The 20,156-nt window shown below is 46.9% G+C and overlaps 1 protein-coding gene across 1 annotated transcript in view; it reads right to left on the reverse strand.

Moving 5' to 3' along the window:
* The window catches only part of LOC125738762 (low-density lipoprotein receptor-related protein 6-like), a 41,606-nt gene extending 23,265 nt beyond the window's left edge, over window positions 1-18,341 (reverse strand). Inside the window, exons 1-2 of the mRNA XM_049008055.1 lie at window positions 18,005-18,341; window positions 12,918-13,314 (exon numbers count right to left, since the gene is read on the reverse strand). Coding sequence (XP_048864012.1) covers window positions 12,918-13,314; window positions 18,005-18,059 — 452 coding nt within the window. The 5' untranslated portion in view covers window positions 18,060-18,341. The remainder of the gene's footprint in view (window positions 1-12,917; window positions 13,315-18,004) is intronic.
* Between the last annotated feature and the right edge of the window lie 1,815 nt (window positions 18,342-20,156).

Below are 20,156 nucleotides of genomic sequence, written 5' to 3' on the forward strand. Positions count from 1 at the left end.
AAAATCACACATGCACGCACGGCTAACTAGGGGCAGTGACTCAGTTTAGCTCTCCTGCATTACTGCCTGCAGACTGACTAGCATGAATTAAAAAATAAAAAGTAAAAAGACCAGCAATCTGGATTTCATCCTTTTATTTGAACTGACAGAATCTATATTCTGAAGAAACAAAGGAACAATTAACATAAGCCTCGCTTACGGTGAAGAATGCCATGCAACCTCAAATAAACACAAAGGTCTCTGCTCACATCATGACATTTTTATAAAGGCATGGGAATATATTACGTTTAATTGGGACTGAACAGCGACTGTCTGCCTCAAGCAAATTTTCGTTAAATGCTAGCAGTAATTATTAGAAAACATTTGCACATTAATCTAATGCCCAGACAGGCCTGCCAGGAACACATCCTTCATGAACACTTTCATGCCAAGTTCCTTCCAAGGGTAGCGATACTTCCAGCACCCTGACAGCAGCACTGAACGTGTGACACTGATGCCCTGTTTTCACCGTGGTGCCAAAATCCTCACTCAAGGCAGCGGCATCGTCTCCCGGGGCACTTGAATGCAGCCAGGAGGGCAGCGACAGACGTTTTGCCCAGGGGGAGGTAAGAACTGGAGCAGAGCTATAACGAACTGGTGCTGAATTAAGATCGGACTTCAATGCGCACTGCCCGCCCTCCTCCACCCCATATCGGAACACGTGATGCTGGAGATCTCCATGGTGATGACAGCCACCTAAAATTTGAGCTGCTCCATGTTTCCGTCCCATTTTACTGAGAGGTTCTTCGGCCAGAACCACAGACAGCCTCTGCAGGCCCCACAGCGGTGCGGCAGCTGAAGGTCCATATCATGAGCCTGTCCTCGTTTCTCGAGGCTCCTTATTTCCCAACGTTCATCTCAAGGCTATACTCGCCCACCCAAAATACCAGCCCCAACAGACACCCCAACAGAAACAGAATCAGATTTCCCTGAAACATTTCAGGAACCAGCAAGAGACAGTTTCCCCCCACCCCCCCAGTTTGAGGATGCACCCGGCGCAGGAAGGAGGGGTGCAGGGCTATGGGTCCCTTTGACACTTCCCCTGGCTTTTGCATGAACACAAAAGGCAGGACAGGCCTGCGGACGGCTGTGCTAATGGACGCTCTTGTTTCCCCAAATTGGCCTCTGACACCCTTCACAGCTGGAGTGCCTCCCTCCCCTGGCAACGCCGCTACACCCACACCAGCACCGCAGACAAAAGGCCTCAAGCGCCCCCCCCCCCCTTCCCCATAAGCCTGACTGTTGGCTCTCCTGGACCCAACATGCTGATTTGCTCACCACCGCTCAGGGAATGTGCTTTTAGGAACCTCCAGCTACTCCATATTCACAGCCAAACGACTGTTTATTTCCCTTCTTTGGGTTCTCTCTTTTCTTAAACTATCGCACTAAATCACAGTGTAACTTTCACTTTCCTAGCACATGAATCACGACTGCCTGTGGCCGCAGTCATAAAATTAGCGCTAGTGCCACCTGAAGTGGACATTCTTTCACTGGACCCGACAAACAGCCAATCACACGCTGTTGTGGGGGGTGTTCAGCTGGAGTGCTGACTCAGGGGGGTCAAGAGGACACATTGCAGCCCCAAGGCGTGACCACTTCTCTGACTGGACTGTCAAGCTTGGCTGCCCTGGATGTAAACTCAACACCAGTGCATCCATTTATCCATGCCCCAACACAAGGTTACAGGGAGGGCCTGCAGCCTATCTCAGGTTGCAAAGGGTACAGGGCTGAATGAATCACAGGGCACATATACACAATCACACAGTCAGGGCAATTTTGAGACACCAATCAAACACCCAAAAGCTGATTTATACTTCTGCATTGAATCAATGCTGTAAGTACGACGTAGTCATGGACCCTATTCCATAGCCAGAAATGCAACTACATGTTGTGGCAACACAGACTGCAAGAACTGTGATTGGTCCACTGGGTAGCATTTTTTTTTAGAACGACGAAAGCATACATACCAGGTGTCCTTAAAATCGCAGACAAACAAAAGCGCTACTTATATCTAGCATTAAGTAACCCACCTTGGGCATCGTAGCTACAGGTCTACAAAACACTCAGAATGACAAGGCCATTTTCACTTACCTCCTTTAAGTTTATCTGTACTTTAAAGGACTAAAAAAATAGTAGTATAGATACTACCTTTATAAGGGAAAATGCACAAAGAACATCATAATAGTGGCATGAAATTTTTCCAAATTTGACTATGGGAACTTTGGAGCAGAACAAATATAACCAGCACTAGATTAATGGATAGTTTGTTAAATGTTTTTTTTTTCCTGTTTCAGGTCCATGACTCAATTGCAACACCCAAAACTATGTACCACCTAATGCTTCAGCGGTGCAATTGCTGAGCGAGGAAGACACACCAGTGAAAGTATAAATGCTAACAGTAGTGCAGGCCACGTGCGCAGGTCGCAGCAAAGGCTCGACGCAAAAGTATAAACCAGCCTTAACTGCACACCCATGGACAGTGGGAGGAAATCCAAGTGACACAGGTGATAAAGGTGGGTTTCAAATCCCCAACCCTGGAGGTGTGACGCAACACTGTAACCCAGTGCACCACACAGTAAACACTGAAATACAGTCTGTAGTGTTCGATGTTAATTATTTTGAGCTGGAAACAGAGTGTGAGGCTACGGCAGGGTGCCAGACAGCGACCGAGACACAGGATGTACAGCGAGAACAAGCATGGCAGGCTCCTAATTAGACAGCATGGACACAGCGTGTCTTCAACAATCAGACTGCCTCTACCCCAAAACAAGAGGGCAAACTACCCATGCGACTCACATTCTTAAGGCCAACAGTGCATATGAACAGTACCCCCCAGTCTTCATTTAAAACAGGGCATGTCTAGACACCTTGGAGGAGACCTAAACGGTGGCCATGCAGGTAGTGAATCACCTACCAAAAGTATCACTGAAACTCAGACTACAGGTCAAATTTACGATGTTTATATCAGCATAGCAACAAACAGACCTGCAAACTCTGCAACCCAACAATCCAAGAGCAAACAATGTGAAAGACCCATGAAGCCAGTCACAGGCAAGCGGGGGCAAAATTATTGATGATTTTATATTGTGTTCGATCTTGAAGACGTCCACTATGTACTTCTCATGCGAATCGCAGCGATTGAGATTTTTCATGTCATCCTACTAATACGTCCAAACTCCACATAAAACTTCAACGGGCAGTAATAACGCATCACTACCATCCATACCACACTTTCCAATCCGCCATGCTGGTACCTCAAATTGAACATTTTTCAAAAAAGTAACGCGTGAAAGGTCCTATGAAAAAGACATATGAAACGCTGTTAAATTACATCTTATTGACCAACGAAAACAAGTTTTATGAAATCGTCTATTTAACTAGTAATTGTATCTGTACTGGTTAACATTTGTATTCATGATGGCTATTTTCATGGATTACTTTATATGAAATTTTAACTAGGGGTGCTCCGATTGATCGGTTGCCGATCACAATCGGCCGATAATTGCTTTGGGAAATTTGCTCGGCAGTCTCTATAATGGCCGATATAGAAAAGCCGATCAGATGACGCAAAACTCGCGAGACAATTTGATTTTTGCGTGCTGCTAAAATGCCTTCACCGGTCTGGCAATTCTACGTGTTGTGTGAAAAAGACAGTACACATTAGCAATCTGCAACCTGTGTACCAAGCCAATTCCAAGAGGCGGGAAGCACCCAAAGCATTTTAACACCACAAACCTCATCAGACATTTGAAGGTTAGTCACGTAAAGGAACATGAGCAGTTTTCAAAGTTGGCTAGCAATAAGAGAGAGCGGGAGAGTTCAGCGACTCGCGCGCCACTCACTCAGCCGCCGGTAACAGAGACGTTTCAAAGACAGCAACCCAACTGCAAGGACAGTAAGAAGCATAAAGAAATATCAGATAAAATAATAGAATTCATATGCCTAGATCATGAGCCGCTGTCTATTGTGGAAGACGATGGGTTCCGGCGACTGATGTCCGACATGGATTCACGTTATGCCAGGGCGAAAATATTTCAGAGGTACGCCTGCCGCAGTTATACCAAACAGTGTTTACATATGTCGACCGCCTTATGAAGGACATAACATCCTTTAGTTTTACAAGTGACATTTGAAGTGCGAGTGTATGTCCCATGTCCATCTGGTCAGATGTATGAGAGATAAGAATTTTGTTATTTGTAGTTTTTTTTACTTTTATTATTTTTGTTGTGCAGTTTATTACCTGTGGTCCTTAAAGTAAATTAGAAAAACTGAGTGCTTACTTTGGAAAACTGACTTGAAACAAAATTGAGTATAGCCTTTTTTGTTGCAGTGTTTAACCTAAAGTTAAAAGTACTCTAAAGTCAAAGACTCTGTTTGTTCTGTATGTTATTTTATTAAATTTTATACAATCTACAGGAAAGTTGTATTTGTCAAGCTCTAAGCTGTTCCCAATTACTAACCAAGCACAGGCTCCTATGTTTTAAGTTGACGTGTTGCACAAGTTGATTGCCAATAAAAACAGTTGTCAATTCATGATATTCCTCTTCTTGTAATTTCAATACTTAGTTTACATTATTGTTAGATATAGGTTAATAAATAATGCTACATGATAAGGCTTCAAGTAGACCCTGTAATCGGTGATCGGTATCGGACGATACAGCTTCTAGTGATCGGAGATCGATGATCGGCTCCAAAAATCCTGATCGGAGCACCCCTAATTTTAACAACTAAATGTTGATAGCTAGTCAACCAACATTAATTGTAAATTTAAAGAGATTAGTACATATACTGCTGACACTGACATTTGCAATGCTAACAATCCACGCAAGTCCGTCTACAACAAATTTTTCACTGACAGCTGTTTTAATTTCCATTTGTAGGAATAAGGTGTCTCATTACGTTGTTTTAAGTTTATCCAATAGTTTGAGAAAATCAGTTCGCACATTCTTGAAATAATGTATTTTTGGAGATACACGATTTTTACACTTTAGAGCCCTAGATAAACTCCATATATGTTGCCTAGTTTAATACTGAGAGGGCTTAATGTTTTAAATCAGAGGACAAGATAGGATGTAAGGAAGAAAAATGCAAAGCACTCCCAAGAGTGGTAATGGTGTGATGAGTCATACATGGCTAATGTTAAACTCGCACCGAAGATGCATTCCAGGGTGCATTTCGAATGCACTTCACTTCTGGGCCCTTCAGTCACGTCTGCCTTGGAATGGCGCCATTGTTTGGACATGATCGCAAAAAGACTGAAAGCATGCATGTATGTGGGGAAATTCCCTTAAGCATGTCGGACAGGCGCACGGGGAAGTCTCTGCAGGAGAACCCCAAACACAGCCCCAGGCTTTCAGGAACAAACAAACCACCTACAGCTGGAGAACCTCAAAGTCAATCAAGAGCTTTCAGGGACACAGAAGAGGGCTGGAGAACCTCGAACACAAATTGGGGCTTTCCAGGACACATACGGCACCTACATCTGGAAAGCTACCATACTCAAATTCATCAACACAAGTCACAGCCACGACATGAACGCCGCTTGCCGAGTAGAGCTCGTTCCCGCACACACTACACAGCAGACACAAAGGCAGCAAGGCCCTCACATCTCCTCACTCTTAGATCTTCCTATTTCATCCCGAACTGAGAACTTGGCCCCTTTAAAAACGGCTCCAGCATAATCACACAGCGACAATTCACCTGACGTGAACTTCCTGAGAAAACGGCAGCCAGTCCTGGTATATCTGGCTGCGCAGGGCTGCTTCCTCTCAGTGTTTTTGTGGCATTTTCATTTTCGATTCCGGTGCCAGTGTAAATTCATGTGCTCCTTTGAACCCCTTTATAACCCAAGCCATGGTAAAGAGCAGCTGTTACTAACAGAAAGGGGAATTTTGTTTTTTTTACCCCCCCCCCCCCCCCCCATCAGTGTAAAACTGCCCAAAATTTATCGTGAATACTAAACTCACAAAGCTATACAACGACGTTTGTTTGTGGAGACCTATGCGACTGCTGGGGGGGGGGCACAGCTGCTAGTATGCCCGTGTGTTGATGTCCACCCATGCTTCCCCAGGGGAGGGTCAAATGAGTCGCACGCGTGTACGCCGGACACCCGCTGAGCCCCATTAACATAGGCCCACAGCAACCCCCCCTCCCCCCGGCGCCCCCTTCAAGGAGGCGGCAAATCTGAAGCGTGCCAGCACACCCAGTCCATTATCCTTCGGAAATATTTGCCAATAGCTTAAGCAAAAAAACCCCCAGGAGCTCCAGCTGGAAAGCACTGGAGGGAAGAAACAAAAAAGGCGGGGGGTGGGGGGCCGAGGTGGGAGCTTCTAAAGATCGGTGTACTGCAGAGTGAAGCCCGCACTCAACTACCCTTACACGCCAGGGGCTGGCACATGCCTGCCAAGCCTTAATCCCTCCCCCCTACCAAAAGCTGCGGCCAATCCCAGTGGCGGCACTCCAGAGGGCCGGGGAGCCAAACGTCTTTCATTGGCCAGCCGCACAGGTTAGCCATGCTGAGCCATTAATAAATAAAACCCACCGCTTAAAACAACAACAAATAGGGGAGATTAGGCTGCTAAGAGGTGATGACAAAAACAGGCGGCCCCCACGGCACCGTGCGCAAGATCGGGCCACCGTTACGCCAGCCTCGTTTAAAAAGCCGCTCGCAGCGTCACAACCTAAGACCCAGAAATGGGGTTTAATCCAGAGGCCTCCACCAAGGATCGGTCTGGGGACTTTCCAGCAGGAGCCCACGTGGGCGGCTAGACGTGCGCCCGCTCCCATGATGCGGCTAAAGGTTTCTCGTTTGGCACAGTATTGCAATGTGAATTTGCAATGAATATTGCAATCAAGTAAGTTCTGTTTAGCTGTCGTTTGGCAATAGAGTCTTAAGTTGGTGCTGCTGCTGTGAGCTGTGCTGACACAAGCAATGCGGTGGCTTTTTTCTACGGAATACAAAACATTTCCACACAGTGGAAGTATTTCAGTGACCAGCTTTTGTTCGCATTTCCTCTCTACACTATTTTTTCTTAAATTTCTCACAAATCCACCCATCCATGAGGGGGTGGCAGCAAAGATGAAAATGATTATGATTACAAAACAGAGGTTGTACAAAGGCAGCGGCAATATATTTCATACTGATTTTCTGATTAAACAAACAAAAGAAACAAGCATTAAAATTAGCCGGGGGAGATGATTTTGAACATACATGTCTGAATGGTAGGTATGTTAGAAGGTGCCCAAGCTTAATCTCAGTCCAGCGGACTATTGCAATCTTCGTGATGTGACAACCGCACGTGTGCAAGATGCGCTGTCGATAGTAACATTACACGGGTCTAGTGTAGAGGGGCAGAACGTGCTTGCAAAAGGCACTTCATCTCGATCTCTGCAGGCTAACACCAAGCCGCCATCTTCCCAGAAGGGGCAGGACCACCCAATGACATCACTGACGCAGGGAAGCTGGCGTGGGGGAGGTGCACAAACCTAAACAACTCACCAGGATTTGATAGGACAAGTAGCGGGGGGCAGATGGGTGGATTTAAGAACATCCCCTCACTCGACTTGGAAAACGGAGGCAGAAAATGATGTACGCTGGCATGAAGTAAAAGCCGAAAGATAATTAGTGTCTGCTGAAGACCATCGGCGTGCATCCAAAGTGGGGCCTTGCTTTGTTAACCAGCTCATTTAGGCTGTTTAGGTATATGACTGTCAAGCAAGAGCTCATTTTTAAAATGCACGTAATAATCATAATTGATAAAATTACTTTGGTTTTCAGTGGCACAGCTGTGGCCGCTGGTGGATGATGAGGGCGCGTGACACAGCCAGTCCTGGGCAGTGGTGAGCGGGCTGCAGTGACAGAGGCATGCTGGGTAATTCAGAGGCTTGGAGCAACACACACACGAATGCAGCCAAGTTGGCGCACGACGCCCGGGGCCCGTGCTGGTGCCTGCAGCGGTCTCCGCGCGGTCCTTACTGCACCCCTGGGCCTTGTGCACAGGCAACCCCATAATTAAAATGAAACCGATGAATACATTACAGAGGCCTTTTATCCCAGGCCTGGCGAATTAACATGTTAATTTGCACGTCCCCAGCGACGGACTTGGGATGTAAGGAGTGGGGGCTGACAGGTGATGGGGATTGTGGCAAGGGCGGGGCCTTCAAGACTCATTCAGGGAGGGAGGTTTAAGTCCTTAAACACCAGGAAACTAAACCCAGAACCCCCTCCCCCAAGTACACTGCATCATCTGATATTTCCCCATCAACTACTACATTAAAAAGAACCGGCAGCTAAAAACCACCCTGCTCGTTTGCGGGTGTCAAAAGGACCTACGTGCTCCCAAAGGGGCATCCCACCATTCGGCTCACAGCTACCGCGCACGAAGATCACAAGCAAAGAGGAGAGACACAGAAGAGCCCTGATTTATTCTCCCTTTTGGAATATGCCACATCAGCCCAGACTCGCCGCTCTTTATAGGAGCAACATAAACAGCTCCAGCCTCCATATTTCATCTGGTTTGCAAGCTGTCAGCTATACGGCCAGGATCAAAGCGTCCATGTAAAGAGGTTAAGGAGGAAGCAGACAGAAAAACGTACTGATCCTTAAATCAATTTGCCTTTCATGTTGAAAAGCGCAGGCAGGCTCCAGGATGGAACCAGCACTGCCCAGCACTTAAGGAGCCCCGTCCGCCTTAAACGGGTCCGGGAAAACACTGCCGCTTCCAGCCCAGGCCCACCTTGCAATGCCGACCCCGGTCTGCCAGTACCGCCGCCTCCACAGACAAGCAGGATCCCTCACCTAGCTGGCCCCCTTCTATCGCAGGCTGGCCCAGTTCACCTGTAGGGGGTGCTGAGCATGGAAAATGACTTGTCTCAAACATGGTGCTGGAGAGACCCCGGCTTGTCCTCAGCAAGGGTGGACTGTAGGGGTGGGTGTGTGTGTGTGTGTGTGTGAGACAAAATTTCAACCTCTTCTGGGTCACTGCAAAAACCAACACCTCATTACCCCCCCCCCAATCCCTAACCAAAATCCAACTGGAAACCAAGACCCTGAAGTTCTCAAAACCCGAGCAAATGAAAGCTACCCACCTCCTACACGTTCTTCTAGTCTTTTTTTAAAGACACACTTCTGTCTTTTTTTAAGCACAAATGGGAAGAGTAATTGTTGCCTTTGGTGCACATAGTAAGAGGTGGCTGTCGGATTTAAAGGAGGTGCTGAGTGGACTTATCTCCCTAAAAACAGGGAAGTGCAGCCGCGCTCCGTGGGGAAAGCGCTTTGAGCCACAGCTCAAAAGGCCCGTCACGCCGGAGTCACAAGCCCGCAGCGCAGCTGGGAGTCGCTCTCAGAAACACCAGCACGTCGGCAAAAAAAAACTGGGTGGGACCCGAGCGAAATGAAAGGTCCGCCCTGGCAGTCAGGGATTGGACATGGAGGGTGTTCCGGAATGGGCAGGTGGCGCCAAGATGGGCGGGGCACGCAAACCACTGGAGTGAGTTTATAAATAGTGCTGGGGCTGGGGTGTCCCATAGCTGTGAAAGGCTCACATCACCCTCACTGCTATGGAAAGGCCAAATACAACATTAAAACAAGACAATACAATTTCTATCAAAACTTCAAATTAAAAAAAGAAAAACACTGGGCCTTTCGCCTCCCACCAAGGGGAAATAAAAAAAAGCGCACATTTAAAATGAACATTGACATCAGGCATGAAATTCGCAGCAGTCTTAGTGAGTGCCTAACAGCCCTGTGATTTCAGGGTTCTCCCCCGATACACGGTCCTAAGGGTATCCGGTTCAGAACCACCGTTTTGGGGACGGAAGCAATGGCCTCTGGGCCTGTGTCAGTGGCGCCCGACTCCCCACCCTCCTTTGCAAAATCAGCACGCTCGGGTTACCCCCGGTTACCTAGCTACCGCTCGCCCATAGGGCGGGCAGGTGTAACGCGAGACGAGGTGGTTCAGATTCACCGCCCGCCACGGGTCCCTGTGCTCTCCCCGAGATTAAACCTGACTTTCCAGGGCTACACACACTCCGCCAGCACGGTCCAGAACACGTGTGCAGGTATGCACTGTGGTTTTTGGTTCTGAAGATGGCCTCCAAAATACTGTGATGCGTTGGGTGTCGCTACTCACCAATTGCCGAATGGGGGTAGATTTCTATGATATGAACCAGCACCACATCAATCAGATGCCGCTAAACAAACTGTTGTTTACATAGTTCTGGCTGACAGTACAAGCTGCAGTCGTCGAATACAGGAAACCAAATGGGGGGGGGGGGTTTCCGGATAAGCCCACCATTCGGTGTAGCGAGTATGACTGTGTGCTTACAGAGAACCACTTGTCCCCATTCTGAGCCACCCATAGAGGGGAGGGATGACAGGCATTGCAGACTTGTAGGGTAACTATAGGTGCATTTCACGTGTGCTTCCCAGGGAACGGACAGAGGAAGCCTTTGTTCTTCTCGGACAGCCACCCCCCCTTACAAACATGGGCAAATTGCACGACTCCCTAACAGACTAGCAGACTGACCCTGCTGTGTTTCAAAAGAACACTATGAAGGTTGCACTATCAATATTTGCAAACCGATATTTGATTCAATGCGACAGCTCTTGCATACAACAGACTTCAGTACAAACACACACAGATTTATAAGCATCAGCGAGCCAGTGGAAGACAAACAGCGCTAACGTGGGGCCAGGTTTGGACCATCTCTTACTCACATATACATTTAAGAGGCTTTTGTCCAAAGCAACGCAGTAGTAAGGCACATGGCACATTAGGTTTCCATGGCAATCGATCACCAGCATCATGCCCAAAGACTCCTCAATAAAACCCAACTGGTCTGGAGTGACCTAATTGACTTGCCAACTTTAAATAGACCCAGCAGGGTAGCTATAGGGGAAGAGTGATGAAAGAAACAGAGAAAGGCTCCTTCAGCTGGACATTTTGGTTCAACCCCACACCTCCGGCCAACAAACCTGTGGGTTTCAGACAAGCTAAGCCTGATCTACAACAAATCACCGTTTCCACCATTATGTTTTGCTTGTCTATACATCATTGATTATTCCTGGTTTAACGTGGTTTCATGTGTCCTCCACCCACTCTAATAACGCCGAAAGCCAAGGAGTGTACAAATATTTTTATTAACAGCGTCATGCCCGGTAATCTGAGATGGGGCCCACCCATGGCTCCGTGGACACATCACACCACCGTGTGCAAAACCCACCAAAACACCGCAGACCGCTGCACGTGTCCGTCTCCGGTGCGCGTACATGTCAGGGACAGCCGCAGAAGCACGGAGGGGCCCCGTTCGCGGCCCCGTTCGCGGCCCCGTTCGCGGCATTCTCTCATTGCTTCCCTACCGTTCACATCTATGGACGAGACCTGTTAATACTGCAGCCCAGATCCCATGGTGACGAGGCGAGTATATGAAAGCAAGGAGGCATGAGTCAACAAATAGGACACTGGTATCACGTTAATCACTTAAATTATGGTATTTTACCTAATCCTGAACTACAACAGGACCAGAACACAAGGCCCAAAGGATGGTCGAGCTCCGAAACAACTGTACCAGCATGCCTCAAGCCTGCATGTCCCATTTTCCTGTAAATATGGACATTTTCCCAGGGACCGTGGTCAAATCAAAGTCCCTGGACATGACTACAATGGAAGCCTGTACGAGTTTCGTAAAACTATCCTGAAACATTGTTCCCAAGCAGATTTCCTTCCTGGATTAAACCTGAAACGGACTTCTAAAAGGACATACACCACGTTCCTGCACACTTCCTCCAGTTTCACGCGGAGTAGAGGAAAGCACCGGGAAACAATGAAAAGGAACACTTGTAATTGAGGCTATGGGCACATTATATCCCCGTCTTGCTTTTTCTTCTGTTATTCCATTTCCTGTGGGCAGCCCCCCCCCCCCCAATTAAAAGCTACTCAGATCTTCCCAGCAGCTTTTCAGATGTCATTTGGCCAGAAGGCCACTTTTATTTAATGCGACACTGAGCAAAGCAAGGGGGGGGGTATAATTTTCTTGAGTGGAATCAACAGAAATACAGAAGCACATTTTCAAGTTAATGGCAAAGTATGATTGCACACTGACATCAAAACATCAGATAGGACCACTAGGATTCGATCACTGTAAACAAATCTCTGCAGAGACAAAATGCTACCAGGGGACATCAACTGAACTTTAGAAACTGAGAAACTACAGGGAGAACCACCCTCACTTTTGGCTCTGAACAAAAGGCACCAAAAACAAGCTTCAAACATTTGCTATCGGGTCTTGAAATATACTAAACAAATTCAGCCAAAATACAACCTACATTTGTTCAGTCAGAGCTGAGCATAAATCAATGAGACCCACTTGCAAACAAATCACCACCCTGTGCGAATAACAACCCCCCTTCCCCAAGCAGACATACAGATTTCATCACAGCTGCCAGAATTAAACGAACGCCGAGGCGCAACTTGCACTCAACTCGAAGGCACCCAACTTAAGGCTGTAGACTGAGAAACTCTCGACCTTCGGCAAACCGGACAGGCGGAGTCGCAATGGGTGTCTGACTGAGACTCTGACCTCGGCTTGTTTTTTCCCCTAGGGTGCCGTAGGGGCCATAATAACAACACACCAATATAAAAACACATTCCCTAGCTACTGGAGCACGGATGCTGGATTCTGCTACGGATTCTCCTTGCTTCGGAAACGAACACAGCAATGCGCACGGTGGCCCTGTCTTAGAAAACGTTTGTTCTTGACCTAGATTGGGCCGCTTCCCGCAATTCAATCCACCTGTAGCTGACAAGCAATTTTCACGTGCACCCATCCCCCCAGTACTACTGGCTAACTCGTCCCTTTTAGATAGGAATGGGACTTACCCCCGAGCTGGGTCCAGGGCAATGGCCCTCGGCTGATCCAAGTCCTGCCAGAACAGCACTTTCCGTAAAGATCCATCGAGATCAGCCACCTCGACGCGGTTTGTCTCCGAGTCAGTCCAGTAGAGCTTGTTACCCACCCAGTCACAGGCCAGGCCATCGGGGGACTGGAGGCCCGACAACACCACAGTCTGGTGGGAGGAGCCTGACCGGTTGAAAGTCGTTCGCTTGATGGCCTCTTCACTCACGTCACTCCAGTAGATGAGCCCCCCGGCAAAGATGAAGTCCACTGCTGCTGCGTCCTCCAGCCCATTCACTACCACTGTGGCGTTGGACCGCCCCTGGGCTGCATCAACCAGCCGCAGGTCCCGCCGATTTGCATACAGCAGGAGGGGGTCGCCTGTGGACAAAGGAACCAGGACCATTAATTAAGGGAATTTGATTCTTACCAGATGAACAATCTTATGGATCAAGTGGTATTTCATGCTGCTGCAAAACACCAGGCAAGGAATATCTGGTTTATATAAAACCACCCATTAACCTAGTGAGAGAACCCACCACGGCATTCGTTACCAGCCAGGCGCATCGAGAATTCTCTGCTTGAACTAAGAACAAAAAAACAATCACCACAAACCAACAGGTACTGAAGCCGCTTGCAGTCTTACCGAACAATGATTTCAATTAGTAGTACCCGTTCATACTGGCTTGAATTATACAGAACTTTATGAATGAGCACATGCAGCAGAAACCAAGGAAGGAAGCTACTCCTGTAGCATTAGCTACATAAGCCAGTTAGCTTTTCCCTAAAACCTCAAAACACTCGTGCCCAAAGAGCCTTGCTGTTTAGACAACAGACCAGGTACTTTTATGATGGGCTTGGATATTCAGTAATTTTTTGCCTACGCAGCCACCTGTAACCCCTCAGACCATGAAGAGAAACATTAACCTCTGGTCAGCAAGTTCACACCGCTTCCGCATCTCTCCACCATGCGAGAAATCTCACTCCAGATGTTACTCATGTGTGGTTCCCCGATAACGAAATAAGCCTTTGAACCAGTCATCAGACTCCCACCCCTCCTTCAAGAAATGCCCCAAGACCCCCCTGATTGTACTCCGTGTTCCCTGGATGTCCTTAATATTGCATTTTGTCAAGCTGAAGTTGCCTTACTAGGTTCTTGCTTTGTAAGATGTCGTGTAACTCTTACGACAATACTGCTTAGATTTCCACCTCAACATTCACTGTAAGCCCAGTCGATCCCTTGACACCATGCATGTTTGCAATGTGCTATTTGCCTCACTTTTTTGTTGCTTTGAACAAAAGTGTCTGCTAAATATAAAGGAAATAAATTTTATGTACAGTACCTGGTGATAGCGAAATGTCACCCAGAACTAGGGTTTAAACTGTTCCTTAAGCCACCACAACTGCTACATTTATAGCCCACTGGTTTTCAAATGGAGAATGGATTAATTAGTGAACAACAGGTAACCCAAAACCACTTAAAAGGGGGGGGGGGGGGGGGTCACACGGAACCAATTCTCACTCTCCTGAGAGAACAAAAACAGTCGGTGCTAAACCAGAGGGACTCACAGGTCATCCAGTCAACAATGAATGTTTTTTTTGCCTAAAACTCCTACATATTCAGCGGGAGACTGCACGAGTACAAACTTTCCAACACGTGCTTCAAAGTAAATAAAAACAGCCTCACTGCCTCATGGGATGGCTAGAGCGATCTTAAGTCCTACGGGATACTAACAGAAAGGAACAGGTCTGATAGAATATTCAATAAAAAACATAACCGCTGACAATAATTCAATTTTGTGGACCACTGCAAATCCATACGATGCCAGACTTCACGCCCCGGCGAGAGGGCAATGGAGAAATGCCACGGGCCCCCGGGTTCCACCATTCCAGAGCCGCAGCTTGGATGCGTCAACATTATTTTAATAAGCCTCCCCCGCTGCCGCGGAATAAAGATCTTGCTTATTTTGCCGGGCAGGATGTTTTCCCTGCCGTGTCCGGCGTGAGTCAAGCAAGAATGGACACGACGCCAGCGGTTTCATTAGCATAGCGAAGTCTGGCTGCAGAGTCAGGCTCTTGAGGATTTCGACTCGCCGTTTAATTCCGGGTGACGCGGACCTTGCCCAAACCGCCTGGACGTGCATCGGCTTGCTGCTGCAGGTGCCACTACCGACGCGAGGGATCTGGCTCCGCACTCGCTTCCTGCTGAGTGTGGCCACTCTGCGGCTACAACCTCAGAGAGAACCTTACTCAGTCTGCTATGATGGAAATGAAGCCGCTGAAATTTCATTCATTCAATCCTTCCTTCTAAAACTAATTTGGAGATTACCGCAGCTCCACAAGAACACAAAACAGCAACAGTAATCTACTCAAAGCGGAAATCCGAGCATCTCGCACTACAGCTTCACAACACTCCAGGTTATGCAGCAAAGACTCCTTTCATTGATGCTAGCTTAGATTAGCGATCTCCATGCCAATCTAAGGGATCGACAAAGTCAGCACAAAAACTTTACGAAAACCTGTGTAAACGGTACAACAGAACACAGCGTTTTAGGCACATCTGACTAGAAGTTTCATAAATTCACTGAAACGACATGCAAGGGGATGGCAAACGGTACTTTTTTTTTTCATACAAACTGGCTGAGGTCCAAACCTCAGTTTGACACATCTACTACCACTGCCAATGTATCGCTATCACGGTCAACCTCAAGTTTCCGTGCCTCTGACCGACATGCTGTTTTTCAACACGGGGAATTTCCTTCTCTAAATATTTATGAACTTAAGCAACACGGGGAAAGTTCACTGATGTCAGTCCAACAGTACTACTCCTGTCTGCCAAATATAAACAGAGGAAAACTTACACTTTAGGACACTTAATATCTGGCCTCAAACATATTCCCATTTCCTTTCTATCACCAGTAACACGTTCCCTCCTCCCTCGGTAAAAGCAGCTACTTCGGTTATTCCACGCCATCCCCCCCCCCCCAAAGAAAAAAACAAGTCAGCCAGTGTCCTTACCAGCCAGTCATAATTAAAAACTCAAAGCAGTCATTTCCTGCACCAGCCAATCACATGACCACAATAGCCTTTACCAATCGTAGCTAATTCTTAAACCTATGCACTTTCATTGGATAACGTTGTCAAAAGAACTCCAATCGTCATAATCAGTTACTGCAACAGGCGATGCAAAAAAAGCAACGACATTATTAAGGTCCCAGAAGGAGACGGGACACACAGATCAGTGAGGCACTCGTCACCATCAACCTGTCATCTCGATCAGTAGACGCGGCGTCACAGGGCTCTCCATCGCATTTTTCCACTTGATGGAGACAGATAACGTGGGCTAAGGTGACAAAACAGGTTTTTTAAGCGAGGTTCAAATAGCATAAGAGCATTGCGAAATCCAAAGCATAACATAGATGCTAAAGTTCCTGACTCAAAGCCCACCACACACTGATCAACAAACAGTACTAGAACCAAATAAAGAACAACTAAAATGCTACTTCATAATTCGAAAATGCCATTAACATCTATCATCACTATAACCTGCTAGAACATTTACCCTTAATGAGGACAACAGTAAGTAAAAGGAAAGGCGTTCTCTATTATTACATTCTAATAATTTACAGACTAGCTGTTTACAAATTATTCAGAGGCTAGCATGTGGTTGTTAGGTCTAACAGTAATGATAGTTTATCACATGACGGTGGTGGACATGAGGCTAACTTGAACCCCAATATCAATTTAGCAACGCCATTAACGCCTCGAAATCCAAAATGGCCAAAGTATTTGTCGAGTTACAGATCAGTCGTCCAGTATTCACACAGTAACAGATCAGGAAAACCCTTTCGTTAACTCGAAGTGATAATTAATCTCTGAACATGACAGAGAGCGTCGGGACAGAAATCTCATCTCTGATCGTTCAGCATTTCTACCTAATCGAGAGCTTGTCTTTTGCTGTGGTTAAAGTCCAGCTGCACCAAGCTGACCCGTGACATTGGGTTTGGTTGATTCGGGATTGGAAATAATGCAAAGACTAGGCTGTTTCACTAGCAGTGCAACGCGGAGAAAGGCACTGAAAATAAAGAGATACCTTCTGACCTTTTGGAGGAAAAAAAACAGACAATGCATCTCGCCAAGCCCATTTTCATGAATACATTGCTTTTATACTCAAATTACCCACAGAGCAAAGACCCGGCGTTTTATAGTTGAGATTACGCGATTGGCGAAATTTGGAGAAAACAGACAGACTTATACAGTTATGCTGATACGTGGTTTTGTGGTTTTACTGAACTAGAGATGGAGATTTAAACTTGTTTTCATATGTCGGAGGGGGTGGGGGCTACCACGACTAAAAGTTTAAAATAGAACAATGAAAACTAAACGAGGGACAATATAAATGACAATGAACATAACTAGTTTGACTAAAAACAGGCTATCCGACTGCGATAGTGTCGATAAACAGCCAAATAAAAGCCAAGGCTTTGACAACAAAAAAAAGTTGCAACAAAGCGCACGCCACGGTTTGTCTCGGAAACAAAATACCCAGAGTCGACGTAGCTCTACCTCTTCAACGTGTATCAGTATCGTCCCCTTTACGTTCAAGGCGATCGAAAAGTAGCAGTTTTAAAACCAGAGGCGCCAGACAATTAACAATAAATACACATTCGGCGAGAGAAACTGGGAAGTGTCGGACGGGAGACAGACGGGACCAAAACCATGCCTAGTATCAATGCATATGGAAGACGGAAAGCTTGTACTATGCAAACAGTATATATTCATTTATTTAAAGGCGCACGGATGCACTTGGATGGGGGTACACGCACTAAAGCCACAACCGGGAGCCCGAATCGGAGCACGCCCGGTGGGCACCAAACGACACGCGCAGACGGTGCGGGTCCATATGGGATCCTACGTGCAATCAAGGTAGCGAGCTCCCCTTCACGTAGGGCCCCACGCACTTGCACGCAAGGCCTATGGCGGGGGGGGGGACGGCCACTTCTCCCAAATCTTTTGCCAACTTTCCGGAAAAAAGCGGAGGAGGAAAAAAACCATCCCATCTAAAACTCACCTTGTATAAGCGAACAAAAACTACAGAAGATTAGACTCCGCAGAACGGCGCCCATCTTTCTCTCCCTTTTTCCTCGCAAGCCGCCGCCGCCGCTTGTCTTTCAGCGCGGCGATATCATATCGCTCTGTCGTCGCGCTCCCTCTTCCTCCTCTGTTTCGGTGTCTTCGGACCTTCGCGTCGTGTGATTCGGGCCGGTTCCGGTGCGGCTCAGGCCGAGCTCGGCTCCATTCTACTCCGCACTCACGCTCGCTGGCGCCGCGATTCCGAGTCGCTCATTCTGCTGCCTGAGCGCAACGACACGCCGCCTCTGGATCAGTGTCCTTCCGCCGGGCGGAAAAATGCCAACCCCCCCACTCCTCCTCCTCTCCGCCTTCCCCCCATCCCTCCCCCCCTGTGCTCGGCAGTATTCGCTCTCGAAACCCGACCCGCATCAGCTATTGTTGTGGCTCGACCGCATGCGCTCGTCTCCAACCACCCCCCCTCCCAAGCCGCAATTTGGTCGCGGCGGGATCGGTGAAAATGTGACGCGGGTGTTTGCGGGGAAAGGAAGGGGGGATCAGCGATTGTTTTGGGAGAAGAGAAAGCAAATCCGGAGGGACTAGTTTCTCACGGCGAGATGGTGCTTCGGTCCGTATCCGGATACCCCTGTGACCCTGCTTGTCAGGCTCGCCTCTGTCGGGAGTGCCTCAGAGCTCCAAAGTCTTAGGGAATGCTTCAAATTACACAGGCTTCCTGTTTATCACGCGTGTTTTTGAATCATTTCTGTAAGTAACAGTTAGATAAAATGTTAGTGGCAATAATGGATTACGCAGCAAAACAATATATTTTCAGTCTTGGTTGATGTTTTATGTCATACCGAGAAATCTATTACAGACTCCCATTGTGATATGTGAATATGTAATCTTTATTCTCATAATATTTCAATGTGCAGTCTGGGTTTTTAAACATAATAATACAGTATAATACTCACAGATTGTATCTTTCTTATCTCAGAGTGGACAATGGCTCCTTATTGGAGAAACAGAAGCTAGCCTAGAGCACACAAATGTATTTGCAGGAAACTACTGATGCTGGTCCTGAAAAAACATGAAAAGGGATTCAATTTTTGCTCTGTGCAATCTTAAATTTTTATGTTCTAATATTACCAAGGAAACGGTTATTTTAACGGTCCTTATGGAAATGGAAAAATTTCAGGTAAATGGCCAGGTACCAGTATGCTTGGAGGTTGAGGATACGACAACAGCCATCCAGATTTCCTACAGCGTCCACGGTAGGGCGCCTTCACATGAGGTAACTAATTCTTGAGTCTGATGAAAAGTAGAAAAGAGGCTCAGAGGAAAGACACATTTTAATGGCTAGGGGCTTTTTGCTTCTGACTTCCTGGACTACACCAACGCATGTGAAACAGGGCAACACTAATATCCGAGAAATGGGAGATACCTTTGAGACAATCTCCTGAAGCTCCCAGAGGACGCTAATTCCTTCTTAGCTCCCCAGTACAGAGCACATTCCTTGTCTGATAGTTACACTGTAAATATGGCACACAAAATATTTTGCGTGATTATTGCCTTATCCTGCCTTCTCCATATTATCGAAGATTCTCTTGATTTGGTCAGAACCCTTATTTCATAAAAAATGCTTATTCATCAGAAAACATATTTCAAGTTCTGTCACTTCAACGATTGTGCTTAAGCATGCAACATAAACAGCATTAACACCAAGGAACCTTCGTTTAACCTTTAAAGATATAGATTCCGATTGTTAATAGTCCCTGGATAATCAGCGATGCAGTATTAGTTCCTTTTTCAGTTGCTAGTAGATGTAGTATTTGAGTGGTTTTAGAACGTCGAATAGTTCCTTCACATTTTCAGATCTAGGGCACCTGAAGGCCGTCGTTTAACTACAGGGTAAATGTACTGTTGTCCCAGCGGACTGATGTGTACAGATTGTTTTTGGTTTTAACAAATTAAGATGTTCTTGTCTGGTGCTAGTTACAACTCTAGAGTCATGTGTCACAAGTACACACTTTGTTAATCCCTTGGACCATCCATAGTGAGAGAGACAGTATTTCACTAAAGAAATTCCTCCATGGGGTTTTCTTAACTTTCAAAAGATCATGGCCCAATCAGACCTCCGCTGTCGCCATCCGGTG

This window comes from Brienomyrus brachyistius, chromosome 3 (genome assembly GCF_023856365.1).
Source record: "Brienomyrus brachyistius isolate T26 chromosome 3, BBRACH_0.4, whole genome shotgun sequence".
NCBI classification, from domain to species: domain Eukaryota; kingdom Metazoa; phylum Chordata; class Actinopteri; order Osteoglossiformes; family Mormyridae; genus Brienomyrus; species Brienomyrus brachyistius.